Below are 27,284 nucleotides of genomic sequence, written 5' to 3' on the forward strand. Positions count from 1 at the left end.
CTACAGTACTAATACTTGCCCGAAAAGAATGCACATGCAGTGTGACAAGCGTGCTCTCTGCACCGCTTCACTATTACTAGACATTTGGTCCGATTGGCATAAAGGGGAACAGGGATGTTGAGATCGCCTTCATGTCATTCCCCTCGTGTCTGCGGCCTACCCGAGCATGACTTGGAGAGTTTTCAGCCGAGGGCGTTTGTTGGCTTCTGGCAGATTACCAGTCTTGAGGGCGCAGGATGACAGGAATGCAGCCAACAAGATTCGTTCATTTCAACTATTCGGACTGATAGCAGCCCCAGACACACATCGGGCTGCTCTATATAACTTGCCGCTCTCATTCTCGCGTTTTTTCCTGTCTATCTCTTTGGAGTAACTTTACACGTGCTCTAGTCTTGATTTCATATTCTGGGTCTTGGATCAGTCCTATTATTTCATAATGGGTTGGTTCAGCGAGGATATGCCCAAATCTAAGCCCTCTTGGATCCCTTCAGGATGGTCCGTTCCTTGGAAATCCACACCTCCAATTCCAACAAGAGGTACGATTTTTTTCTTTTATGTCATAATTCCAGAATGAAGCAGCGAGTCCATGTCTGAAACAAACTTGAACTGACTTGTTTCTAGCACCATGGCCTAGCTTTGATTCATTAAGTCACAATGGCTGGTGGGCATCCAAAGTTGAGCCCGAGAGCCAGGATTGGTATCTGGTCCTCATTGACAAGTTTGGTATCAGTGGAACTATTGGTCTGATTCTCGGATTTGTTGTTTGCTTGATTCTTGTGAATCTGGGCCAAAGATCTTTCAGTCTCCCGTTCAAGAAAGGTGTCTCTGGTAAGCCATCGAAGGCGTTGATTCCCAAGGGAACACAATCTGCCCTCAAGAGCATCAAAGGAACTGCACCAGGTATACTCACAAGACTGAATCCATTCAACTGGAAAATTTTCAATCTGCAAAAGATCGCGGAAGAAGAGGATGATGAGAAATATCAAGCAGGGGAGCCATATGGTGACCCCAGCGTGATGGCCACCGGTCTCGTCAAAGATCTCAAGTCTGTTGGACTCAAGGCAAGCGTGAGAGATTTGCAAACATTGTTCAAAGTGGTTAAAACCAAAGGAAAGCCTGTTAATGATCGGGAGATGACGGTCAGTTCAAGATTCGGTGCTTATTTCATAAGATCCACGTACTGATAGCACCGCAGATGGAAAAGATGATCGCTATTACATCAGCTCTGCCACGCCACTCAAAGACGCGCAAGAAGTTGTCAGGTATTATCATTGACAGCTTATGGCAAAGCTTGCAGCATCCTCCACTCAGCTACTTGGGGGACAAGTTTCAGTACCGAACCCCCGACGGAAGCTACAATGTACGTTGAGAGTATGAATCCTCTATCGCTTCCGAAATTCTGACACGGAAACAACACAGAACCCTCTTCAGCCCGATCTTGGTAAAGCTGGTAGTCCCTATGCTAGAACGGTTCCAAAGCTCAAGCATTTGCACGGTGTTCAACCCGATCCGGGACTTTTGTTTGACCGTATGTGACAATATACTCCCGGATAACATAGATTCATTTGCTAACGTTGACCGGTCCAAGTGCTCATGGGTCGGACTGATGATAGCTTCAAAGAAAATCCAGCTGGTATCTCTTCGGTTCTTTTCTATCATGCCAGCATTATTATCCATGGTAAGGAACCTCGGGGACATCGCTATTTGGGATGATCTGATTGACAACTGTAGATGTGTTCCGCACGAACCGCTTTGACTCGAACATCTCCGACACTTCTTCCTATCTTGACCTTGCTCCATTATATGGATCAAGTCGTGCTGACCAGGAGAGCATTCGGACAATGCAAGGTGGTCTTCTTAAGCCGGACACATTTGCTGAAAGGCGACTCCTGGGATTACCCCCTGGAATAAACGTTATGCTTGTCATGTATAGCCGGTTTCACAACTATGTCGCCGATGTTCTTCTGAAGATCAACGAGAATGGACGGTTTACTTTGCCGCCAACCAGAACCGAGGAGGCTAAACAACGCGCTCTTGTAAAACAGGACGAGGACTTGTTCCAAACAGCACGACTGTAAGAGTTCCATGTCCAGCAAGACAAAAGTCATTTCTAACCATAGAACAGTGTCACCAATGGTCTCTATATTAATATCTGTTTGCACGATTATCTTCGCGGGTTGACAAACACTCATCACTCTGCAAGTGATTGGACCCTTGACCCTCGTATTGCTGTCGAAAGACATTTTGACCCAGATGGTGTCCCGAGAGGTGTCGGCAACCAAGTATCTGCAGAGTTCAATCTTCTATACCGATTCCACTCCACCATCTCCCAGCGAGATGAGAAATGGATGAACGAATTCTTGAGAAGCCTATTCCCAGGCAACAACAAGCCACTCGACCAACTTACTCCTCAAGAATTCATTCAAGGTCTATTCCGATTTGAGCAGAGTATTCCGGAAGATCCTTCCAAGCGCGAATTCTCAGGTCTCAAGCGTGACGAACACGGTCGGTTCAAAGATGCGGATCTAGCAAGAATTATGAAGGAAAGCATGGAAGATCCAGCTGGTCTCTTTGGTGCCAGGATGGTTCCCAAGGCACTGCGCATCATTGAGGTTACTGGAATTCTCACAGCGCGGAAATGGCAGCTTGCGTCTCTGAATGAGATGCGTGATTTCTTCAAGTTGAAGCGCCATGATACATTCGAGGATATTAACCCTGATCCCGAGATTGCTGATCTTCTTCGAAAACTGTATGATCATCCTGACATGGTTGAGATGTATCCCGGAATGTTCCTTGAGGATGCTAAGCCGCGTATGGATCCAGGTATGTTTGGCATCGATTATCGTTGAAATAGCACGTTTGCTTACCGGTTTCATGTAGGCTGTGGTGGATGTCCACCATACACAGTTGGAAGGGCAGTTTTCAGTGATGCTATCACTTTGGTGCGATCGGATCGTTTCTGTACAATTGTGAGTTTCTATTTTCCACTGCCCAAAGGTCGAAGAGTATCCGACTGATATGAAACTAGGACTATACCGCGTCGAACCTGACAAGTTGGGGCTTCCAAGAAGTCCAGCAAAACCTGGACATGTAAGATCACATACTCTCTGGTGAGGAATATCTACTAACAAATCCTTAGAATGGGAGGATCAATGTTCCACAAATTGTTCCAACGCGCTCTACCAGGATGGTTTCCTTATAATTCCCTCCACACCACACAGCCAATGTTCACTCGAAAGATGAACGAGGAAATTGCAAGAGAAATCGGGACAATTGGAAACTTCTCGCTTGCTGACCCAGCACCGCCCCCAGCACCTATCATCTTGACGAAGCATTCTACCGTAACGAAGGTGCTGAAGGACCAAGCGAACTTCCGCGTGCCGTGGATCAAATGGTTGAACGATATCGTTCCGGGTAGGACATTCAACGGCTCCATGCTGGCAGGGGACCTTCCCGTAAACACTGCCCAGAAGAATCTGGTAACCGATATTATGTTCAGTCCGACGGAATTCATGCAGCTGTTTTCTGCGACGGCGATGGCTGTTGGAAAGGAACTGATCGATAGAGAGACTTTGAACTTGAAAACAAGTTTAGACCAGCTCGATATTGTTCGCGAGTGAGTTCAGCCTTAGCATCACTTCATGTTAGCTTATCACTCTGCTAACAACCAATCTAGCATAGCAATTCCGTTGAACACCCGGCTTCTTGCGGATCTCTTTGCTTTGGATCTCAAGACACGCGAGAACAAGGGTGGAAGTCTCAGCGGGCCAACATTATATCAACACCTAGTGGATGTTCGAACATTCATCTTCAACAATAATGATCCGGCTCTCGCTTTGCAACGCAGAGATGCTGCTCGCGAGGGAGTTGAAGTCCTGACAGAGACCGGCTTGCAAGCGATTTCTGGCGGAAGCTCTCGATCCCTTCTATCGCGAATTCCACTCATTGGCTGGATATTTGGTTCAAAGAACGCCCAGAGAAGCAAGCCAGCTGCTGGGTCTCTGCGCTGGTATGGCCAGAATGTGATGAGAGAGATCATTGCTGCTGGAAAGACCCCCGAGGAGACTGTCGATATCGGCTGGCTGACTGCCGTTGGTGGTGTTGGAGCCCCGATCGGAGTGGTTTGTCACTCTAAAATCGAGTATCAGAGACTGTAGACTGACTATGCCTTCTTCACAGTTTGTTGACGTTGTTCAATTCTTCCTCAAAGAAGACAATGCCCACCATTGGGAGGCCATACAGGGACTTGTCGGTCACTCTGATGTGAAGTCAGCTGATAGCACCCTGCGACAATACGTTCTTGAAGCTCAGCGTTTAACAAGCAGCCAGCGAAACCTTCGCGTCTGCGTCAGTGAAACCACAATTGATGGCAGAACTTTCAAAGCTGGCGATGCACTAGTGTCACTACTGGTAAGTAATCTCACTTTGATAGAGCTAGTCAAAGGGAACGAGGTTGCTAATACACCAAATTTGCAGGGCCAAGCATGCATGGATCCAGAAGTCGTTCCCAATCCCCATAAATTCAAACTCGACCGACCTGCCAGCGCGTACATTCACTATGGATACGGTGCACACGAATGTATCGGTCGGGAGATCTCCCTGTCCTTTGTCGTATCTCTTGTCAAGCTATGTGCAGGTTTGAAGAATCTCCGGCCTGCACCTGGTGACATGGGAGTCTTGAAGCAAATCACACTTGGTACAGAACGATGCTATCTCAACGACAGCTGGTCTCACTTGACCTTTGACCCAACAAGTAAGTTGGAACCCTATCTCACAGGTTCTTGTATACTGATTGAATCCATTGTAGCATGGAAACTTCATTTCGAAGGCCGCGGCAAGGGTGTCTACAAACACCCCAAGACGCCCGTTACTGCTGGTAGAGATCTAAACGCCTTGTCCAACTCACTCATCCAGCAACAGAAAGACTTTTTGCAGACAACTGTGAAGATCACTAATGGCGGGGGTATCATTCACACTCTCAAGGATGATGTGCATCTCGTTACTGATGAAACCAACGGTGAACTTGACGGGGCCACTGACCTCGAGGGAGACTCTGATTCGGTGGTGCACCAAATCATCCCTATCTTCGAGGATGAACAACATGATGAGATAGTCAATACTATGCATGAGGTGAGCTTCTCATCTATGAGTCACTCTTATGAGAGAAGTCATGAGAGGGATCATGAGAGGGACCTGAGCTATGGACTGACACGGGGACAGTGATTTTGGATTTATTGCTGGTATTTCTTTGTATTCATGGTTTGCAACTGTTCAATTATTATTTTCCTGTGTGCAATTTAGTTATTCTAGTCTCGTGTGTGGTCTCAGAAATCGACTTGATTTATATCCCAGTGAAGGTGTATCACACCGAACAGTCATTATAATTGACATTTCTATTCCAGTGTCACTTCCCATTGATCAAAGTTCTCTCATTATACCATACTTGTTTAGCTTTAAACGTAAACGTTCATAGCCAAGGATCACATACTGTATGTGCTGCAAAAGGACGGACAGTTCGAGCTCTCATCCAGTGAAGAAACAAATGTATCTAGACACGCACCATAAAAGAACATTTGGATGCGCCGCAATATATTAATATTGCGATTCTAGTCAGAACCTGTACGGTAGAATTGTTGCGCATTTGAAAAAGGACTAGGGGAGTACAGCACTGTATGCTTCAATTAGTAGCCCCCTGAGCGAGATGCGCCCGCGTATGGTTCCAAGCGACCCTGCGTCGGAGTCCGAGATTAGCGTATTACGTGGAGATTGGGAAAGCTTCCAAGCATAAGAAATCTTTAAAGAAGGAAAAAGTCGACGCTATTGAGATGAGAACCCACTTTAAGGGCTGAGTCACAGTGGCAACGCAGCCATACTAGTTAGTACGTCCTGTATTGGGATTCGAGTATGGACTTGTAAGTCGTTGTATACTAACTTGACAAGCCCTAGCAACATGTGAACAGATCAAATTTGCTCGTTTTGATTCGTTCTTTCACTTTGGTCCCGTATTTTACTCTGGTGTCTGCCTCGCCGAGCCTCAATCTCTTCATGGGGCTTAGACTGCAGTGGCCTTGCATTTAAAACCTTGACCTCTCCCTTTTTTTTTCTTTTGCCTTTTTTTTGCAGTTTGATTGAAGTTGAGCATATTTATCATGTCTGATCACAAAGAAGCAACAGTGTCTACTCCAGTTGCCATCCCGGCGACTGATGCAGCTCCCACTGTTTCAGCACCAGAGACAACAGCAAGCACAACAGCACCAGCAGCTGAGGTTGTGACGCCCATTCCTGAAACAAGTCCTCCCCAATATGAAGAGTATGTGATCGGACTCATCCTCGTTTCAACTGTTCGAGACTAACGTGCCTAGACACTCCAGAGATGCGATTGCAGCACCCGCAGTGTTCTCTCCCACGGCAGAGAACAACACCTTGAGTCCTCTTCCAGAGAAGCTTGCCCCAGCTGCAGTCGATCCAAATGTAATTCCCCTTAACCGACTGGGTGATACGCCAGGCCTCGTGTGTTGTCCATTCTGCTTTCACACTGCCGTGACCAAAGTCAACAAAACGAGCACCAGTTCCACATCGTAAGTTTCAATTTCGATTTGGGATGCCAATTCCCTCATCAACGCTAATCCTTCATAGTATCGCTGCCGTCTGCTGCTGTCTTTTCGGTGGCATTATCTGCGCCTTTTTACCATTCTGCTGCGAGATGTGCCATGATTGCCACCACTTCTGCGCAAACTGCAATAACAAAGTAGCATTTGTTCCCGATGATGGCAGCACACAGGTTTACTCGCCTGCTAACCCTGCTCCGATTCAGGGACAGGCACAGAATCGGGCTCCTGTCAACACTGCCCCGACGCCCATTCAACCTCCACAGGCTGTGCCTGTGATTAAGAAGTAGGGCGCACGAGGAATGTGTACCATCTGATCTTTGATTTCAAGTTTGATGCCTTTGTTATGTCCGAGCGACCAATCGGCAGTGATATATGGTGTTGCATGTTAATACTGGATACGAGACCGAAAATACCCTTGATTGCTTGTTGACGAACATGGAGACTATTTAGCAATCCTCCGAATATAATACCTAGTTGATGCATATCTCTCATACCTTTTTTATCTCTTTCTACCGAAGAAAAAGTCCTTCGCAACCTCCAAGAGCTGGAATTTACAAAACGGCCCCCGGTGGAGACAATACGCCACCAGCTAAGCCGAGGCTAGAGGCCGCCGTGTGCCAATGAAAAGTTTGCCGCTTTGCCCGAACCATGTCTACTTGTCCAAGGAACTAGTGGCAACTCATTTCCAGGAGTCATCAGTACAAAGAGGCAACTAGCTCATGTGAGCTGGTCTCTTTCGTGGACTGGATCTAGGGTCAGATCCAATGTCAACAATGGGCACAGTTCGAAAGGGCCGTGAAATTATCAGAAAAGGCTCTATGTGATTTGCCTCGCGAGGATAGCCTAGGTCTTAGTGCCTTGAGTATCCACCCCGTCTTGCTTAGCTTAAGTATGAAATGCATAGCCGTGACTATACGGCTAGCTGTACGCGGTATCCTTGTAGCATGTAATGACTGGTCATGAAACCGAGCGGCTTTTGCCGCAACACATTCATATCAGTTACCAGGGGCTGGCGAGATGATATGCGTTTTTCTGGGGATATGAAAGAGCCCGGCTCGCGATTTGGCTATATAGTCTGCTCGCAAATTGCACTCACGCTTAATAGCGTATTAGACTGCCAGAAATGGCGGTCTATTGTGAGATGAATGGACAAAGCCTCGTCCACTTGAACAGTGTGATGCAGGATGTTACTCCCAAACCGTAACGTCTCTTAACACCGAGGAATGCGCGCTAATCATGGAAGTGTTCGAGTTCAGATTCGTGAAGTAATTGACTTCGCACGTGGGGAAATGTGGCCTCAGGCACCAATGTCAGTGATGCATGCATTGCCTGACATGAAAACGCCGAATGGTACGTTTGCTCCTCGACGTCATGACTTGTCAGACAATCAAGATGTTATCCTTGTTGTTAAAAGGTCCGCATCTGTCCTGGATTTCAGGATTGCCCACTTCTCTCGCTCTGCAATCTCCTGCAGTCTCGGTGTAAATCAGCCCACATCTACAGTTGCCCGGATCCCCGGATCAACATTACATATTGTTTATCAACGCCCTTGCATACTGTGAAACAATCTCTATTCATTAGAGTTACACAACATGGCATCAAAAGATGCCGGGGAGAAGAGCATCTCCGCTTATGGAGAAGCTCGCTCGACAGTGGAGGGAAAGCCTCTTGATGCCGAAGAGGTTCGGAAGATGAATGCCTACTTCCGGGCCAGCATGTACCTTTGCTTGGGCATGCTGTATCTTCGTGAGAATCCTCTTCTTACCGAGCCTCTGAAATTGGAGCATCTCAAAGCTCGACTCTTGGGTCATTGGGGATCAGATGCCGGCCAATCGTTTACTTGGATTCACATGAACCGACTTATCAAGAAGTACAACCTTGATGTGCTCTTTGTCTCCGGCCCTGGACATGGAGCCCCTGGAATTATCTCCCAGTCTTATCTTGAGGGTGTCTACTCGGAAGTCTACCCTGACAAGGCCCAAGACGCTGAGGGCATGCAGAAGTTCTTCAAGCAATTCTCGTTCCCCGGTGGTATTGGAAGTCATGCAACCCCCGAGACACCCGGTAGTATTCATGAGGGAGGTGAGCTGGGATATTCGCTTTCGCATGCTTTCGGCTCAGTCTTTGACAACCCCAACCTCATTACTTTGACCATGGTTGGAGACGGTGAGTCGGAGACTGGTCCACTCGCCACCAGCTGGCACAGCACCAAATTCTTGAACCCAATTGTCGACGGTGCTGTTCTCCCCGTCCTTCACCTGAATGGATACAAGATCAACAACCCTACGGTTCTTGCACGAGTTAGCCATGACGAGCTGACGGCCTTGTTCGTTGGCTACGGATGGAAGCCCTACTTTGTTGAGGGCAGTGACTTCGACACCATGCACCAGGCCATGGCATCCACTCTTGAACAGTGCGTGTTGGAAATCAGAAAGTACCAAAAGCAAGCCCGAGAGACGAAGACTCCCTTCAGACCTCGCTGGCCAATGATTGTTCTCCGCACCCCCAAAGGATGGTCTGCTCCGCGAGATGTCGATGGTCACCTGCTCGAGGGCTTCTGGCGCGCGCATCAGATTCCCATCACCGACGTGCGCACCAACCCTCCTCACTTGAAGTTGCTGGAGACTTGGATGAAGGGGTACAAGCCAGAGGAGCTGTTCGATAAGAATGGCACTTTGATCCCCGAGCTCAAGGAGCTTGCTCCCACTGGTAACTCCCGTATTAGCGCCAATCCAGTTGGCAATGGAGGCCTTTTGCGCAAGCCTCTTAACATGCCTGACTTCCGGAAGTATGGGTTCACGGACATTGAACCAGGCTCCACTATCAAAGGAGGCATGGCAAATATGGCCATCTTCCTCCGTGATCTGGTCGCTCAGAACATGACCAATTTCCGACTGTTTGGGCCCGATGAGACCGAGTCGAACAAGCTTGGCGAGGTCTACAAAGCTGGCAAGAAAGTCTGGATGGGCGACTACTTCGAAGAAGATAAAGATGGCGGCAACCTGGCACCTGACGGACGTGTCATGGAAATTCTCAGCGAGCACACCGTCGAAGGGTGGCTGGAAGGCTACATCCTTTCTGGTCGCCATGGTCTGCTGAACAGCTACGAGCCGTTCATCCACGTCATCGACTCGATGGTCAACCAGCACTGCAAATGGATTGAGAAATGTCTAGAGGTTGAATGGCGTGCCAAGGTCGCCTCACTCAACATCCTCATCACTGCCACTGTCTGGAGACAAGACCACAATGGCTTCACTCATCAGGACCCTGGTTTCCTCGACGTCGTCGCCAACAAGAGCCCAGAAGTAGTCCGCATCTACCTCCCACCAGATGGAAACACCCTTCTTTCCGTGATGGATCACTGCCTCCGCAGCGTGAACTACGTCAACGTCGTAGTCGCCGACAAGCAAGAGCACATCCAGTTCCTGAACATGGAAGAAGCAGTCGCACACTGCACCAAGGGACTCGGAATCTGGGACTGGGCCAGCAACGACCAGGGCAGCGAGCCAGACGTCGTGATCGCATCCTGCGGCGACGTCTCAACCCACGAAGCCCTAGCCGCAACAGCTCTGCTGCGCGAGCACCTCCCAGACCTGAAAGTCCGCTTCGTCAACGTCGTCGACCTCTTCCGCTTGATCTCGACCCTCCACCATCCGCACGGCATGTCCGACAAGAAGTGGAAAGCAATCTTCACTACCGACAAGCCCATCATATTCAACTTCCACTCATACCCATGGCTCATCCACCGACTCACATACAAGCGTCCCGGGCAGCACAACCTGCATGTACGTGGATACCGCGAAAAGGGCAACATCGACACGCCCTTCGAGCTGGCCTTGCGCAACAACACGGATCGGTACAGTCTTGCCATCGACGCCATTGATTTCGTTCAGTCGCTTGGTAATACCGCTGCGGGGGTGAGAGAGAAGCTGATCAATGCCCAGCTGGCCGGTAAGGCTGAAGCGTATAATAATGGTGTTGATCCTGAGCATATCCGCAACTGGTCTTGGCCATGGCCTAAGAATTAGATTGTTTGTCATCCAAGGACAAGGGGAGGGGGACATTATTTCTCATATGCAGATCTCGATAGTAATTTAGTGTTAATTCCAAGGTATTATGTTTGACGAGTCTCATTGTGGTTCCAAATTACTCAACGTTATCATGCGTATTGTACTTCACATATCAGCTAACGCGTGCCGTGCTTGGTCTTCGACGAGCTACTCTATGGTCTCCAGCAAGGAGAGTAATACTATCTCATGTCTGTTGCAGTACGTTTTGACCGTGGGCATTACATTGATCAAAGTGTGAAACGAAATCAGTCAATAGTCATAGTCATACATGAGTTAGGAAACCAAGGAGCCATCAGCACGCCAGCTCAATTTTCCCTGAAACGCACCAAGAGAAAGATAAACCATACATATGCCACCCAAGTTGACCACCACAAGAAGTAGGGAGTCAAAAAAAATCAAATCAAATAGAATGCCAGAAGAAAGAAAGAAAAGTATTCAGTGGACTGTTTGAGGTTACCAATGGAAACATCTGAGCACTACTCTTTTTATGATTCTTTGCCTTCTATGTCCATGCGTGTAGCAGGAGAATGCAATATTCATGCCCGAGACAAGAAGAAATAGTTTCAAAGCGAGAAAACGATGTCCTGGGAACTTGCTGATTCTTATCGACAGCAGATGACCGCAACGAGACATATGGCCATACGCCTTTGCACGATGCAGAAAGATGGGATGAAAGCGGGAATAGCGGATTAAAGATGTGGAAACCACGTAGAAGTAGATGGCGTGAAGTAGGTCATGGATGTTCAGTGAAATAGTACATATCGAGATGAAGCGAGAGCAGATAACGCGGCGGATCAGCCGAATCGACCGACAGGGATATCGTGGCGATGGAGATCCTTGGACCATTCTGGGGCGATCTTGTCGCGCTCGTAGAGCAGGCCACAGTTATGGCAAAGTGTCTGGAAGGGGATTGTTAGATAGAGTGTGTGCTGTGCAATGAAAATGTAGACTTACCCGAGGACCGTCTGGACCATCTCGTACAGCCCATACTGCTGTACCCCACACCATACAGTTGTTGCATCGCCAGCTCTGTCGCTCCCTGCATATCAATGTTAGAACGTGGTTTCCAGTACATATGCGTTGAGGAAGACCTACCAATCAGAAAGTGTTCCACCGCCGCCACCATATCCAGCTCCTGATCCGGTATCTGGAGTCCCACGACCACCAGGCGTGCCACTTCGGCCAGAGGGACTTAAGCTGCGGAATCGGCGCTTGCGTTTATTCCGTTCGCCACGACCAAGAGGAGTCTCGCCGCTGTCGGCTTCGAAATAATTGCCGTTTGGCCTCGATGCATCGGGTGTGATACCTGTAGTTGAGGAGAATCTCGCGGTTTCTCGGCGGAGACGTCGAATCTGGCGTTCACGATCACCTTCTCGTCGCTCAATCTCTTCCTTGGACAGAGTTTCGACCTTGGGATCCCATTCGTCGCAGAGACTCTCGGGCTCATATCTCCATCCTGCCTCGACGCCATTTGCGGCCAAGTTATCAATATCGTTCCCGTAGGCGTTCAGTCCAGCGGCAAGAGTGCCGCCTTCGCAGACTTCCTTCTTGAACCTCAAGACTGCTTCGTAAATGCCGTGCGCAATTGCGCTGACCCATTCACCACCTAGACTGAGATCGGCGCAAGTGATGCGCGCGAATTCTTCAGCCATACCAGGTGGATGTAGTAGAGACCACTCGAACTTATCCGTGTACAGCTTATTTTGCAGGTTGATGTTGAGATTGATCAAGCACCGGTAGGCGTCATCTGGGTTCAGTAGGCTGTCATTCACAAATGCAACCTTCGTTACGGTCACGCTAGTGTTATTGAAAGGGGCTGAGGGATCCGGTGTTGCGGGATTGGGAGTTGCAAGATTCGGTGTCGCAATATTGGGAGTTGCAACAGTGGGTGTTCCAGAATTCAGGGCCGCGGGTGTCATAGAGGTGTCTCGAGATGGTTCGGTCTGAGCTGGAGGGTTGGGCAATAAGCCTGGATCTGAGCTTTGGAAAAGAGGGTGAAGCGCGACACCTGCGTATTCTTCCAGCTGCTGTCGAATCTGGTTGCTGATCGTCATGGTCGTGGCCTGGGGGTTAGGAAGATCGAGATCGCGAACGAATCCAATTGCGAATTCCTCAGGCGTGGAAAGAGACTCGTGAAGGTTCCAAAGGAAGGTGTCTTTGATTCTGAATGGAGGTAATGGGTCGGGTCTGCGGTATGCAGGAAGAGTCGGGTTGATGCTAGGATCCACGATTGTGCGCGGGAAGGGGAAAGGCTCAAGAGGTTGATGCGCGGGGACTTCCACGTCAATTCGGATAGGAACGAGGGTGAGGGGGAGCTGTGCTTGGATCTGAAGTTGATCGGCACATCTAGAATCACCGCGCTGTATGTTAGCCAGATGAACAGAAAATCGAGACAGAGACCATGAGGTGAATGGCCAGTTGTATCTTGTCAATGGAGAACATACGCTGGTCGCAGCATCCGCTTGATCATCCATTCGCGGAATAGGCCCTGTACTTCCACGGGCTCATGGACTTCTTTGCCTAACTTCTCTGAGTACGGAATCAACTTGTCGGCAGTTGATTCTTCGCGCCGAAGGCTTCTCAGACCCGTTGGGCGCCGTGGACCATCGCTTTCATCAAAGTCTTCATCGTCATATCCGTCCTCCGCGTAATTGATGGCTGTAGTCCCACGCTTCGTGGTGCGCGGCGTCGGGCCGGTCTGCGACGGAGGGTTGACAGGTGTGAGCAACGCGTTTCCGTATTGGCGCACGCGTGGCGGATAGGAGGTGATATAACCTCGGAGAGGGGACATGTTGGCGATTCAGTTGTACGGGAACATGCCCCTTCGAGGATTCAGCGGGGGAGAAGTGAGCTTGCGATGCTCGTGTTGGTATTGGAAGGGCTGATCACTAAGGCAGAATTGATGTCGGTCCAAGCACAAAGAGTGGTGACAACGTCGACTTGAAGATTGTTCACTGGGCATGCGTAGGTCAGTCAAACTTCAATTCCATGCTCAGATTTCAAAAGACAGGATTGACTGGGAAGACTCGCCCTGAGATTAGTCTGAGCAAGTCGCGTTTTGCCCATTTTGACGCTAGTCCGTTTCCAGGACATCACGTGATCCAACCTCAGGCGGCAGTTCTGTATAAGATCAGTGGCTTCACATTCTTGGTCTTTGTTTACCAACTGCAGGCCGATTTTGGCCAACTAGATTAAACAGGGTAAACCCAAAATTGCGGATTTTTGATCCTTCACCATATATTCAAATGTGCACAGCCAAAAATAACTACTGCATCCAAAAGCATCTCACCAATTTGAGTAGGAAATTCAATATACTGAAAGGAATGAAAACACCAAACTGCGAAGTACGCCAGCCCTGCTGTCGGTGAGATAGGCTTGATCAGCGTAGTTGCAAAAAACATGTAAAATGCAACTCTTGAGAAGAAGAAAGGAAAAGACGAAACAGATTTCGAGGCGCAAGGCCGGGGAATGATAATCGCAATACAAATGCAAAGAAGAAAAGAAATATTCAGCGAAGGCCAATAACGCTCTGTGGATATGTTAGCTACCAGAAAGTTCGAATGCAACAAACGGGTTGGAATCTCACCATTTCCAGAGTCCATACACGTCGAATCCAGACCTTGACCTGTCCTTCGACGCCCTCCACATCATCGAGCTCAATACCCTCCCACCAGCATCGTCGAGCAGGCTTCCTCCAGAATAGAAGAAGCTTTTGAGCCATACCAACTGCATTATTGTTGGATAGGTCTCCGCGGACGTCGGTGCGGAGCTTGGCGAGGGCAAGACTGCAGATAACTGCTTTGTTGGGCTCTGGGGCACGATGACCCCATTGATCCTCACGATCAAATCCACTATATCGAATGTTAACACTGATTATACTGACTTAGACGTCGGGCGCTTACCCAGCCGTCAACATCTCAATCAGATGCTGCTCAGTTGAACCAATCTCCTCGCTTTTCCTGAGGCCTGAGAATATTCCATCCTGTCTCAACAAAGATCGGCCGGCAGCTCGCTTCACTTCAAGCATTTCTTCATGTCCAATCTCAGGGCGAGGAGGGATAACGTAAAAGTCGAGATCCTCACGAAGTACGATAATACCAGCGCGATCTTGAAGCATATCACGGGCTGAGCCATGCATGGCATCGGGCATCTCCATCTCCGGGGAAGTAGAGCCAGATGGCAATGACGATGGGATGGTTTGAGCAACAGTGCGGAAGAAGTCCAACATGTACTGGAGCGAAGCCGGGTCGTACTATATGATAGCTGTCAGAATTCTGGCCTTTTTATCTCAATATGAAGATCCACAAACATCGACGGCATAGACATCACTGTCATGGAAACCGTTTGTGGTGGCATGTCCGTTAGGAAGTAGGCCATTCGGGAACAAAGACAACAGGACAAATTCCGGTAGGGTTAACAACTCGTCCCGCGAAAGAGTAAACCGGGTACCACTATATATGCTGATGAGAAAAAAAGATAACAAAAGACAGGGTTGCAACAAGTCCTTACCGAAGGTCCAGCGTGATATGCTCATCACCGCCGATATCTAAAATGCGAATTAGAACCAGGTAGCTGGTTTCAACAACCCCATATCTATGACATACCTCCCAGAGTATTGATTGGTGGGCCTCCCGTTTGCTGCACCTGGGTGATGATGCTTGAAGCACCTCCTGCAGCAGCCATAACGTAGGTGAATGACTCAAGCGGACTGTATCCTTCTTCGTAGGGTGGAGGCGGTTCGCCGTCGTCGGAGCTTTTTCCGGAGCCCTCGTTTTTGGGTTCGGAGAAAGACGCTTTTGTATCAGCAACAACCGCCGACGAAGGAGCCGGTTCGAGCGGCGCCTCGACTGGGGTCGGAGGTGCTACTGCTGGGTGGTAAGCTGGGCCGGGCTCAGTGACTTTGTTCGCGCGATTGGGGTCGGGCGAAGTAGCGAAGAAAAGGGATGAAAAGGGCGGTGGGTTTGGAGATGAGGAGCTTGAGGCAGACGCTGCTGGGGAGTGCGGCGGGGGTGCGATGTGGTAGTCGTCGTGCTCCTCTAGGGAGTTCGCTGGCGGGTGCGGACACGCCGTGTTTGATGAATGGGACGGCGGCGTTTCTCGCGACACCGTGTTATGTTGTGCCTGAAGTGACTCAGGCGTCACAGTTGGAATAGGCCAAAATGATTATTGGGGTTCTCTCGCGGTCTGGTCTGAGATGAACACGCCCCAAGATGAGATTCAGGAGTTGCAATGTCTGCCGTTTTCTCACACTAGCGCATAGAAACACACACAATCTCTATACCAAAACAATCAAGATAATTATATTGCTTGGTGGACTTGGTTTAGGAATGTCAAAGGAGGTGAGAGCGCTTAGAGGTTGGGGAAGCGTAGATCAACTCGGCGGTAAGTCCGAGCGCCTCACTAGCCGTCACAACCTTGGCGGTCCTATCTACAGAACAACTTGGTGATTATAGGGAGCTTTGGTGAGGATATTTTGATTCTTGTAGATGCAGAGTAAAGCAGCAATTTAAGATGAGCTCTGCAAGTTGAGACTGTTATAGTATGCCTTACACAGCATATATATTTCCCCTATTTGTGCCATATACGACCGACCACCTTCAGGTTGACGATAGTTAATCTCGCCTATCATGACTATTATATTCGGTATAATGACTGTTGATGCCCCTATTAGGAGACAGATGTGTATTGGACTTGATTTTTCTTAATTACGTGGTATGCCCCAACTCAGACCTTGCGCTCAGCAAAGCTCTGGATCAGTCCCTCAAGAGTGGGCTCATACTCCTTCAAGGTGACTTGATCTCCTTCCAGGATAGTGTTGGCCTGCACGAAGATCTTACGAGGGACCTTGTTGTTCAGAACAACATCCCGCACATTGGTTCCCCACCAGCTATCCACAGAGGTGATATCATCATACAATCCCTTACCAGCGGCAATGTCTGCGGTGCTCTTGTAGACATGTAGCTTCTGGAGATACTTCTCAACAGCCGGACGTCCATGAGTCAGAATCTTGGATCGATCGAGACGGATCTCCAGGTCGGACAGATCGTCCTTGCTGTATGAGAGCTTGACAAAGTCATCACCGGCCTCGAGGAATGTGCGCAGGATACTGTAACGAGCCTGCATGTGAGCCTGACCCCATTTCTGGGTCTTGGGGTCCCAGAACTCGAGGGCAACAAGACCGGCACGGGCCATGGATAGGTATGCAGCGAACAAAACGTCGCCAGCTTCACCATACAAGTCCTCCTTGCCATCGCCAAATCCGAAGATCTTCAGGATGCCAAAGTCGCAGCCCAGAGCCATCGCGACACACTCAGCACGGCATTCTTCATATGACGACGCAATAGACCCAAAGACAGAGCTCCATGTTTGTCCAGGCTTGTACCAGGTTGACACAGACTTATTGGTAACTGGACTGATGGGAGGGTTCTTGATGTCAAAGTTGAACTCCCCAGGCGCTGTCTCCTGTAAGAGCTTACCAGTACCGTGGCCCAGAAGTTCGTGAATGCCTACTTGCACTTCGAATGCGGGATCGCGGCATCTGCGATAGACTTCCTGATCGGCTTCATTGATGAAAGGAATGGCTTCATTAGGGGCCTTGGCGCTAAGAACATTGCCTAGGGACACGTTCTTAAATCCAAGGTTCTGGCGAATGTCATCGTAGTTAGGAAGGTTGATGCCAGCTGGGAGACCAGAGCAAGCGAAGCTTAAGACTTCCAAGGATGTGAAGTCCGGACTGAGGAAAGTGTCCTTCTCGAAATCAGTGCCCCAGGGAAGCTTAGGAATCATGCTCTCAGCGCTGTCTACAAGAGTACCAAAAGCACGAGTGCGTTCCAGATTAACCTGCGACTAGTTAGTAAAATCTACAAATAGTAGCAGATGCGAGTCATACCAAAGCGACGAAACCCTCCCATTCACCTCGCACACCGTGAGGATCTCTGTAGGTCTCGACAAAGCCAAGGTTAGTCTCCAGAATAGGCTTTTGGTCCTTAACCCAGACACGCTGGCTCTCCTTGAAAGCCTCAATGGATCCAGCACCAAATGACAGAGCATAGGAGTTCAACATCTTCTTCTGATTATCATTTGCAGCGTTCAAGCCAGCCAGCTTGACACTGTGGGCAATCTTGGCCATTTCTTCCTTGTGATCGCCAAAGATGAGACGCAGCTTCTTGCCCTTAAGATCGCCCTCAAGGTCAAAGGTCTCTACTTCACCAAGGTCACGGTCCCTGACAGGAGGAGATGACACGCCTGAAGCAATCAAAAGCTCAAAGTCACCAGAGGGCGCCTTGCGAATCCTAGTATTTTCCAACGCCAAACCCTTCTTCTCCATCAATTCACCAATGGCTGTAATCTCATCCTTGGAGATTGCGCGTGAATCAGGGTAGTAGGTAGTCATGTGGCCGCTATCAGGATATCCAAGGTGCATCATAGACTGTTCACTGGTCTCATAGATACCTCCTCCAGTGCTATTTGCCTTTTGGAAAGCCGCCTTGGTCTCCGGGGTAGACGATGCCAGCGCCTCAAAGGCTGATGCGGGGATGCGAGGAATAAATTTGGAGTCACCGAATCCCTTGTAGTTTCCGCAGTTGCCCAGGAATTGTCCTGCATATTCCAGGAAGAAACGGAGATCTTCGGTGCTGACCAGTGTTTTCTGAGCAAGGCTGTTCCAGTCGCCACTGGAAGCGTGGTAGAGGGAAAGGATGAGGTCGTAGATGGGTTCGGATTCGGGGGAGACTTGGCGCAGAGTGACACGAGTGCCCTCGAATGCAGCTCTGTTCACATCGAAGGTTATAAATTAGCCGATGACAACTCTGGTTGGGTCTGGGGTAGGGAAGTGCCTAGGATAGTGTACCTGCTCATGAAGTGCGCATATTTCCGGAGGCTTTCGTCTTTGAGAGTGTCAAAGTGAGACTTGATCTCCAATCTGACGACTGTAGGCGGCGAATCAGCCAAGTAATGCTTCTTAATGTTGTCATCCATAGCGGCGCGAGAATGAGAATGTGAAGAGAATGTTGCAAATCGCGGAGGTGAAAGTCGACGGAGGGGTAGCGGTGACACGAAGCGCCGGGAGAAGGGCACAATGCCACGCATCGAGTGCATGAGGGGCTTGAAGTGGTAGCTATGACATAGCAGAGTCACCAATCAGGTACGGCTTTCTCTCGCGCCGACGGGGGTCCGATCTACATGTCTTGGCAGGCCCACCAGGCCGTGGATTTCATAGTGGTTTCAATTAGGGCTAACAGGAAGTGTCTTTTGATTTTGAACTATTTACTATGCAATATTTGACAGATCTCCTATATCAGACTCTCATATTTGTCCAGACCTTGCTTTTGAGTTCCCTGAGCCGGAGATGCGCCTTGGAACGATGTTGATCGCATCGTTGTATTCAGTGGGGGAGATCTCATGGCGTTATTGGCTCCCATAGTTCCTGCAGGAGGAGGGGGTATTGAGAATGCAGAGTAGTTGGGCGCATGCTGCTCCATTGGCCTGGAAATGGAGTTGGAGGGTGCCATGGTTGACATAGAAGCTAACGACGAACCCGCGCCAATCTGGGGTTGAGGGCTTGTAGGTGATCCCCAGATGGAGGATGAAGGTTGCATCGCAGGGAAACCTTGAGGGACAGGAGAGGTTTGTCGTGCAGGCTCGAGAGTTGGGAACGTGCTTAGCTTTTGATCCGGGGTGATGGAACGGAAACCAAGATTGGACTGTTGACTTAGCGAACCCGCTTGGCTAGGTTTGGCAGTGTTGCTTGAAGACCATGTGAAAGAAGATGACATGCTTGGAGCAGCTGGCTTGGCTGGCTGAGGCTCCATGTTACCCCACGTATCCATATCACCATTTGTTGGCGAGGTCTTCTTTCCCAGAACGAGGCGCTCGAAGTTGTTCCGAGCCCCATCTGTCTCAGGCGAAGTGAGATCGGTAGCAGATCGTGAGAATTGATCAACGCCGTTTTTGAATCCACTCGATTCAGCACCCGAGGAAAGCTCTTGTAACTTTTTGGCTTGTTCTTGCTCAATCCTAGTAGAAAGGGTTTTGATCAAGGCCATGAAGTCATTGAACTGAGAGAGAGTCAATAGCGGCCCAAGACTGAAACTCCAAAGAACCGGAAGAACCTCCAAAGCTAGGAAATCGGTGTCTGCGACAATTCCAACCTGGCGGAAGACCTTGAGTGCAGCCATCATCACAGACGGTTCTTTTGTCTTGATTGCTTTCAGAGATGGAACAAGCTTCTCTTGAATGGTATACTTGTCCAGGATAGAAGACTTGGCTGGTTTCGACTTGCTCGTCTGGATACCAGAAAGGTCATCGTCCAGTCCATTAGAATCATCCGGAGAGGCACCGCACAGCACACTGAAAGCTTCCAAACTGCGGACCTTGATGGCAAGGCTGCTTGTTTTGCTAAAAGTGCTAGCAATGGGAGGGAACACTTCATTCTTGACTGTACTGAAATCAAGAACGGGGAGCACCACGGGGAGACATTTGATTGCAGCATCCACCAGGGAGTGGGTAGGCGAATCCAGACCAAGACGGATTAGAGGTAGAATATCTAACGAAAGGTCAGAGGTGAGAACGGGTGGAAATATTCGGAGAGCTTACCATCTTTGAATTCCATTCCGGAACAGTTGTCGGCAATGAGCTTCATATTATCGAGCACAACCATAAGGCCAGCATCCTTTTTGGAGTCTCGTTCAGTCTTGCCCGAATCGGTCCCGAAAACCTCCTTCAGACGGGGTATGATCTTTTCTGGGAATACACGGCGTCCATTTGGAATTCGTCGCAAAATACCAAACACATTCTGCAGAATCAGAGCAAGCAGTTCGCGATCTTTCAACTCGTCCATAAGTGCTCCCAATAACTTTCTTTCAAGCACCGAGACAGGGAATTCAGGCAGTACTCGCTGTAGACCACGCAAGAACTGAGACTTTTCATTCGGGCTTTTGGCCGGCAATGATTCCAGGAATCGAATTGTAGATACTAACACATTATCGAAGTACTGGGATTGCTGGAATTCTCGAGCGTTCATACGCTGGGCCGGTCTCCTCGTGATAAGCCTTGGTAGAACATGAGATAGCACATCGTTTGGAACTGGTTTTGAGCAGAGAAAGTTGTTGCTTTGGGACGGAGTAGAAGATGGAGAGCTCAACAGTTTCTTATATGTAGTTAAGTTCGCGTTCGTTTGAAGCGGTGAAACATGCGGAGAATTGTACAGAGCGATAATGATGAGACCCAAAGAGAAGAGATCGGCAGCCGACGAAACATTTGAATCCAAAGCAAAGTCAGGCGACGTGTAGTCAATGTTCAATTGGACCGAAGCGGGGAGCCTAGGGTCTTGATAAAGAACTTCAGACACAGCCAATGGTGGCAATGATGATTTAGTCTCCGAAGAGTCCGGAGGCCCAGCAAATCCCAAACCAGAGATTTTCCAATCTGATTTGGAGTTGATGTAGATAGCCTCGGGGTTTAGGTTTCCATGCACCAAGCCCGCGGACTCATGCAGGAATTCGAGACCTTTTGCTACTTGGAGCAGGCCTTTTTGAATTTCCAGCTCATCGATCTCCACATCTCTTCTTCTGCGCGTTCCATCGGCCTCTTCGACCATGTAGCGGGTTCCTCTAGAACCGCCTCGCGATGTGTTCTCTTGGTCATCCTTCTCCAGAAGCAGCCCAGAGAGCGATGCCGTCAGATGTTCCGTCGCAAACATTAGGCCACCACTTCGTGTGTCTTCCACTGGCTCCAGCACTTGAAGAACAGACGGGTGCCGTAGACGCGCGAGATTACTCGCTTCGCGTTTGAGTCGTTCGATCACATCTTCTTGGAGCTTTTTGGAAGATCCGGAGCTTCTCCCAAACCCGCCAGAACGCGACTCGAGTGACTTGCGATCGAATATAAACACAGACGCAGGGGTTCCCGTAGACTTTTTCTTTGCGTCGTGGATTTTCCAGGGGCCGGAGTAAACAGTGGGGTTGGGCGATATCTGGTAATTGGCCGAGATGTTGGAGCTGAACGATTTGAGCGCAGAGGAAAACATCGTGGATCTGTAGGCGCAAATTGATCTGCTATGGCGCAGACCAAGTAAAGGTAGAGGTTCGTTTCACAGTGTCGTCACAGAGAGTCAGCACAAGACATGTCTTCGTATCAACACGGTGGCATTGAACGGCGGGCGATTGGTAAGACAGGTGGACCCGCTAATTCTCAACCACCAACAGATATGAGGATCACCTTGAAGCTTTGCAACTCTGGATCACCAAGATGATCTCAGTGAATTGTTATCGTCTGGCGTATCGCGACCGCCATCACGTGTATATCATGCCTGAGGCGCTGAATACCGACACAAGCCGAAGTCGGCGGGTCGATCAAATTTGGAGCTGCTGATTGGTCGGCTCTGCAGCTGAAGAGTTGAGTCATTGCTGTTTTGTGGGGCGGTGAGCCAAAGTTACCCGCTCGAGGCCGAGTCGGAGTTGTCGCTGAGCTCCGCAGAGAGACTCATTTCTAGAGCGGAGTCATCTTGGTCCAGATATAAAGACCGTTGACTCGTGCGCATTCTATCGGTACGTCAATAACGCTTCCTAGTGACTCAATTGTCATCTCCAATCTCCACTCAGTTCCTGGCTGGCCCTTGAATTGTCCCTAACATCGCACAGTCATGAAGTCGTTCCAATTAGCTCGCCGACAGGCGCTGACCGGGCTTGCTATGCCCCGCGCCCTCTCCTCGCAGAACATTCATGCCAGCCGGACATGGCAGCGTGCTTTCAGCGCCTCCGCGGCCGCTGCTTCCCAGCTCCCTGGCCTGGACCCTTCGAAGTTGACTATCACCAAGACTACTACCCCCAAGGAACCTATGGACTCCAAGGATCTTGTCTTCGGCAAATATTTCACGGGTAAGGCAGTTTCAAGAATCAATTGATGTCTACGTGCTCACTGAAGTCTTCTATAGATCACATGCTCTCTGTGGAGTGGACAGCTACCGATGGATGGCACACACCTCGCATTGTCCCCTACCAGAACCTTAGCCTGGACCCCTCAACCTGTGTGTTCCACTATGCATTTGAATGTTTCGAAGGAATGAAGGCATACAAGGACGACAATGGCGGTATCCGTCTATTCCGTCCTAACAAGAACATGGAGCGTCTGAACAAGTCTTCTGCGCGTATTGCCCTCCCTACCGTGGATGGCGATGCGTTGACCAAGATTATCGGAGAGTTCGTGAAGCTGGACAGCCGGTTCATTCCTGCGTGAGTACATCTTTCTCTGCTCAAGATACATATTTTTGCTAACCGTCACAGCGAGCGTGGTTACTCTCTGTACCTTCGCCCTACCATGATTGGTACCCAGAAGACTCTAGGTGTTGGTCCCCCAGGATCCGCCCTTCTGTTCGTCATTGCCAGTCCCGTTGGACCTTACTACCCTACCGGATTCAAGGCCATCTCGCTGGAGGCCACTGACTACGCTGTCCGTGCCTGGCCCGGCGGTGTTGGTGACAAGAAGCTCGGCGCCAACTATGCTCCTTGCATTCTGCCCCAGCTCGAAGCCGCATCCCGTGGCTTCCAGCAGAATCTCTGGCTCTTCGGCGAAGAGGAATACGTGACCGAGGTCGGCACTATGAACCTCTTCCTTGCCCTGAAGAACAAGGAGACTGGACAGAAGGAGCTTATCACTGCTCCTCTTGATGGTACCATTCTGGAGGGTGTCACTCGTGACTCCGTCTTGACCCTTGCCCGCGAGAGACTTGGCCCCAAGGGCTGGAACATCTCCGAGCGTAAGATCAAGATGTCCGAGGTTGCCGAGGCTTCCGAGGAAGGTCGCATGATTGAGGTGTTCGGTGCAGGTACTGCTGCTATTGTCAGCCCTGTTCGCAACATCAGCTACAGAGGCAAAATGGTTGACTGTGGTCTGAAGGAAGACCAGGAAGCTGGTGAGATTGCTCTCCAGATGAAGAACTGGATCGAGGGTATCCAGTATGGTGACGAGCAGAACCCCTGGAGGTAAGTTGATAGCGCATCGACTCCGTGCAAGCTGGATGGTTTACTGACTGTTTTGATAGTGTCGTGATCTAAGATGCACATGTTGCATAAAGGGCTTCTTTTCTCAGTTTTGATCATACAACTGCGGAAGCTTTCAAAAGTCCTTGGCCAAGATTTCGGTTTTTCAATTTTTGGCTCGTTTTGTTCGGAGGCTTTCTAGATTGGCATGCTGTTGAGCAGTAGGCATTTTCACATATTCAACCGGAGCCTGGGTCTTCATAGAGAGACCCCCCATTACTATTTTTATTGTTATATTATCTGTTCGATTTGCTCTTCAGGTCACTAATGCTGTAAAGATGCTAGGATCACAGATCTGCGAACGTACTGTCTTTATTAAGGGGCCGATGTTAGGTCCAGAACGTATAAAAAGAAAAGGAGCGCGAGGTAAAACTACTGAGGAGAAAGAATGTTGTAAAAGATTGCATTTCAAATAAAGGACTTGTTAAAACTCAACTGATCAGAAAGCTCTTAACAAGCAACGTACTGTTCATCTTCTCAGCTCCTCCTTCAGCATAGCAACAAGATCCTCGCATTTCTTCCCCATCCTCTCAGTGGGAAAGCTTATCTGAGCGTCTTCAAGCAGGATAAGGTAGAAGCTGCTCTATTCAAGGCCTGTAGATATCCACAACATTTTTGTTGGTCTAGAACATATTAGCGATGAAAAGAATATCAAGGGAAATTTCGACAATACCGAGATCATGGGCATTGTTCGGCGTAAGTCCATAGAGTGTACGGAATGACTTTCATTCGATGTTGCTTTGTCTTGTGGTGCTCGGTGACTACTATAGCACCGGAGCGTCCCCGCCGTGGATGACTTCCTTGAGTCTCTGGATTTCATGTTTTCGATGCGATTTGTCTTTCTTCAGTGCGTTTCTCACTCATGTGGAAATCGCTCTTTGGGTGATATATCTAGGTGGCTCTGGCGATGAGATTTAAATTTCTGGCAATTCATTGAAATGATAAGAATTTGATGTCAGTTTAGAGGTCAAGTTTGACGTCAAGTTTGACGTAAAATTCAATACTCAAAACGCGCTAAAATGTGACTTAATTTAGCATCAAATGGTTTGGGGGCTCTTGAGCAATCAACTTTACTTAGGGGCCAATGTTAGATCCAGAAGGCACAAAAAGATAAGAAAGCTCTTGATATGCAATGGAATGGTTTGTCTCGCATAGGTATTTAGGTCTAGCCCTCAATGGAATCTCTTGCAAATATGGAATGTGATATCGGTAGTGGACCCTTCATTCCCTGAACTCAACATGATCTGATGCCAGTTTCTTCTTTAGTCCGTTGAAAAGATCATCGGCTTCAATGTCACTTGCAATTAGATCAAGGCCCGCCTTTTGTCTAGCCTTTGCCTCATTGACAGCCATTCGTGCTCTGGGCACAACACTCCACTGGAAAGTCCTCTGAAGCATTGTCTGTTTTGAAACAATTTCCTGATCTCTATCTTCGTCTGGGAGGAATAGCAGGTCAACTGATTCCAAGTTGAGATATGAAGTCTCTGGGTAGAAACACCAAACGATAATTGCGGTGACGAAATTGAAGACTGCAAAGATGATATATGTCTTATAGCCGATATTTTCCAAAGCTGGAGGTGTAATTTCGACGACCTGTGAAGTGTCAGAGCCATACACAACCGGCTCAAAGTCAGACAAAGTGTGCACTTACAAGGAAGTTTCCGAGGAAATCCGCTGCAGCTGCAAGCGCAGCTCCCTTTGAGCGGATTCGTAGAGGGAGAATTTCCGCTGGGTATACCCATACTGTAGCCATCCAACCTGTGAAATTTGCCAATTAGCATGGGAGACGGTTGAACATCGAAGTATATGGGCTTACCCCATGTAAAGCAAGCCTCAAAGGCAAATATGAAAACGACGGCAGCAACAGCAGACCGTTGATTATCAACAGCTACTGTTACAGCCTCACACACTAATACAACACACATCCCAAGGGACATGGTAATGTACAGCCGCCGACGACCTACCGCGTCAATCATGTACCACTGTAAAGGTCAGAAATGCCCATTAAAAAACCGAGAAGGGCAACATACAGTCAAAAATGAAGCCAAAATATACCATACTTGGAGGAAACAGCTGACAAAAAGTGCTCGCTCTTGTGTCATGCCTAAAGAGTTCTTGAGCAAGGTGGGAGCATAGTAAGTCACAATGTTGATTCCTATACAGTCGGTTAGAGCTCCAGTGGCCATCAATAGTGCGGGATCTTACCGGAAGTCTGCTGCATAAACTGAATTCCAACTGCCAGGAAGAATCGCTTGTTTGCCGAACAACCTCCATCTAAGAAAAGAGATTTCCAAGACCCTTCCTCTTCAGCTTCAATATTGATCGCCGCGAGAATCTCATCTTTTTCCTTCTGCACCATAGGGTCATCAGTTGATTTCTTGCGCAACCTTGACAAGATACAAATTCCTCTGTCTGGCGTTGCGTCGTGCAACATGAGCCATCGCGGTGTATCTGGTAGGAAAGGCGCCACAGCTAGAATATAAACTGCAAAGACGGCTTGGAATAGAATTGGGAATCGCCATTGTATAGCCCCAGGGTGGAAATAGAGGCCATAATTGACCCAGTAGGCCAGCATTAATCCGAACAACATTGTTGATAGCTGGCATGATAAATGCCATCCACGCTGCGTCGGCAGACAGATCTCGCTTTGGTACACAGGCGCAACGGACGTAAGGAACCCGATACCTAAGTAATAATACACGAGCATCAGCTTTTGCTCAAGCATATTAAGTCAGAATATTTGACATACCTAAGCCAGTGATAATCCTACCAACGATCATCTGTATCCTTTCCACGCAACAACCCATCAATATAGCACCAACGGCAATCAAGGCAGCACCTATCAGTAGCCCACGCTTTCGTCCGAGTCGCTCAACTGTCAATGCGGCCCCGATTGCACCAAATACTGCACCGACATCGTACAGAGCAGTGATGGTGCCAGTCATCACAGTACTAGGGTGTCCCATAGCCTCAAGCCAATATTCGGATATTACAACCCCAGACATGACACCTTGGTCGTAGCCAAAAAGCAGAAATGATGAAGCACACACTGACGTAATAGCTGCCACCAGGGGAGCGCCTTTGAGGGCACTAAGCCCCGTCTTGTCGGTCATACCGGACAGTTGAGAACGAGATTTAGTTAGAAAGCGACAAAGTCAGGGATTACCGGTTACCCCGAAAGAAAGCAATGCTTGTAGACCTCTCTGCCTTGAACTGACATGGAATACCGAGCATGTATAAATACTCCAAGTATCTGAACCAGACCGTGTCCAAGTATGAGGCATTTGCCGACATGCGTGGGGGTGGATCCGGGGGAATGTGGGGGATGTTAGCATTTGTCCATTGAAATTGCACTTGTGCTTGATTCGGGCGATAGGCCGAACATCAAGCATTAACCAAGCATTGCAAAGTATAGTTAGACTGGGTTGGGCCGTGGTTTGCTCGCCGATCATTTGTTTCCCCGCGTCATCAGCCGTCATCAGCGCCAGAGACCCCTTTTCGGTGTATTCTTTGGGAAGGCCGATAGTCTCAGCATGTGGGAAGCATTGATATCTATGGGTTTCGTA

General features: G+C 49.0%; 8 protein-coding genes across 8 annotated transcripts; 4 read left to right on the forward strand and 4 right to left on the reverse strand.

Moving 5' to 3' along the window:
- Positions 1-436: 436 nt before the first annotated feature.
- Positions 437-5,223, forward strand: N7511_006580 (peroxidase/cytochrome P450 family protein; the record flags this gene model as incomplete). Its single annotated transcript, XM_057128957.1, has 14 exons — positions 437-536; positions 622-1,139; positions 1,196-1,360; positions 1,420-1,528; positions 1,589-1,678; positions 1,732-2,074; positions 2,126-2,823; positions 2,881-2,969; positions 3,029-3,090; positions 3,140-3,616; positions 3,677-4,121; positions 4,180-4,410; positions 4,477-4,753; positions 4,808-5,223. 14 exons carry the CDS (start codon positions 437-439, stop codon positions 5,221-5,223), a joined length of 4,020 nt encoding a protein of 1,339 aa, XP_056983513.1.
- Positions 5,224-6,149: 926 nt separating this feature from the next.
- On the forward strand, positions 6,150-6,898 carry N7511_006581 (LITAF-like zinc ribbon domain-containing protein; the record flags this gene model as incomplete). The annotated part of the gene is made up of 3 exons (XM_057128958.1): positions 6,150-6,310; positions 6,363-6,578; positions 6,637-6,898. 3 exons carry the CDS (start codon positions 6,150-6,152, stop codon positions 6,896-6,898), a joined length of 639 nt encoding a protein of 212 aa, XP_056983514.1.
- Positions 6,899-8,203: 1,305 nt separating this feature from the next.
- Positions 8,204-10,639, forward strand: N7511_006582 (phosphoketolase family protein; the record flags this gene model as incomplete). The annotated part of the gene is made up of 1 exon (XM_057128959.1): positions 8,204-10,639. The coding sequence occupies one exon, from the start codon at positions 8,204-8,206 to the stop codon at positions 10,637-10,639; it is 2,436 nt and encodes an 811-aa protein (XP_056983515.1).
- Positions 10,640-11,475: 836 nt separating this feature from the next.
- N7511_006583 (putative RSC complex subunit Sfh1) lies at positions 11,476-13,472 on the reverse strand (the record flags this gene model as incomplete). The annotated part of the gene is made up of 4 exons (XM_057128960.1): positions 11,476-11,580; positions 11,636-11,720; positions 11,777-13,027; positions 13,126-13,472. The coding sequence occupies 4 exons, from the start codon at positions 13,470-13,472 to the stop codon at positions 11,476-11,478; spliced, it is 1,788 nt and encodes a 595-aa protein (XP_056983516.1).
- A 717-nt stretch (positions 13,473-14,189) lies between these two features.
- N7511_006584 (uncharacterized protein) lies at positions 14,190-18,778 on the reverse strand (the record flags this gene model as incomplete). The annotated part of the gene is made up of 9 exons (XM_057128961.1): positions 14,190-14,210; positions 14,268-14,532; positions 14,584-14,933; positions 14,991-15,141; positions 15,191-15,227; positions 15,286-15,802; positions 16,412-17,521; positions 17,571-18,450; positions 18,531-18,778. The coding sequence occupies 9 exons, from the start codon at positions 18,776-18,778 to the stop codon at positions 14,190-14,192; spliced, it is 3,579 nt and encodes a 1,192-aa protein (XP_056983517.1).
- Positions 18,779-18,972: 194 nt separating this feature from the next.
- Positions 18,973-21,707, reverse strand: N7511_006585 (putative protein kinase Scy1; the record flags this gene model as incomplete). Its single annotated transcript, XM_057128962.1, has 2 exons — positions 18,973-20,225; positions 20,276-21,707. The coding sequence occupies 2 exons, from the start codon at positions 21,705-21,707 to the stop codon at positions 18,973-18,975; spliced, it is 2,685 nt and encodes an 894-aa protein (XP_056983518.1).
- Positions 21,708-22,322: 615 nt separating this feature from the next.
- Positions 22,323-23,733, forward strand: N7511_006586 (branched-chain amino acid aminotransferase, cytosolic; the record flags this gene model as incomplete). The annotated part of the gene is made up of 4 exons (XM_057128963.1): positions 22,323-22,557; positions 22,614-22,911; positions 22,963-23,661; positions 23,721-23,733. 4 exons carry the CDS (start codon positions 22,323-22,325, stop codon positions 23,731-23,733), a joined length of 1,245 nt encoding a protein of 414 aa, XP_056983519.1.
- Positions 23,734-24,939: 1,206 nt separating this feature from the next.
- On the reverse strand, positions 24,940-26,831 carry N7511_006587 (sugar porter family MFS transporter; the record flags this gene model as incomplete). The annotated part of the gene is made up of 6 exons (XM_057128964.1): positions 24,940-25,311; positions 25,370-25,476; positions 25,535-25,700; positions 25,749-25,873; positions 25,924-26,403; positions 26,468-26,831. 6 exons carry the CDS (start codon positions 26,829-26,831, stop codon positions 24,940-24,942), a joined length of 1,614 nt encoding a protein of 537 aa, XP_056983520.1.
- Positions 26,832-27,284: the final 453 nt, after the last annotated feature.

This window comes from Penicillium nucicola (genome assembly GCF_028828085.1).
Source record: "Penicillium nucicola strain IBT 29836 chromosome Unknown utg000006l, whole genome shotgun sequence".
NCBI classification, from domain to species: domain Eukaryota; kingdom Fungi; phylum Ascomycota; class Eurotiomycetes; order Eurotiales; family Aspergillaceae; genus Penicillium; species Penicillium nucicola.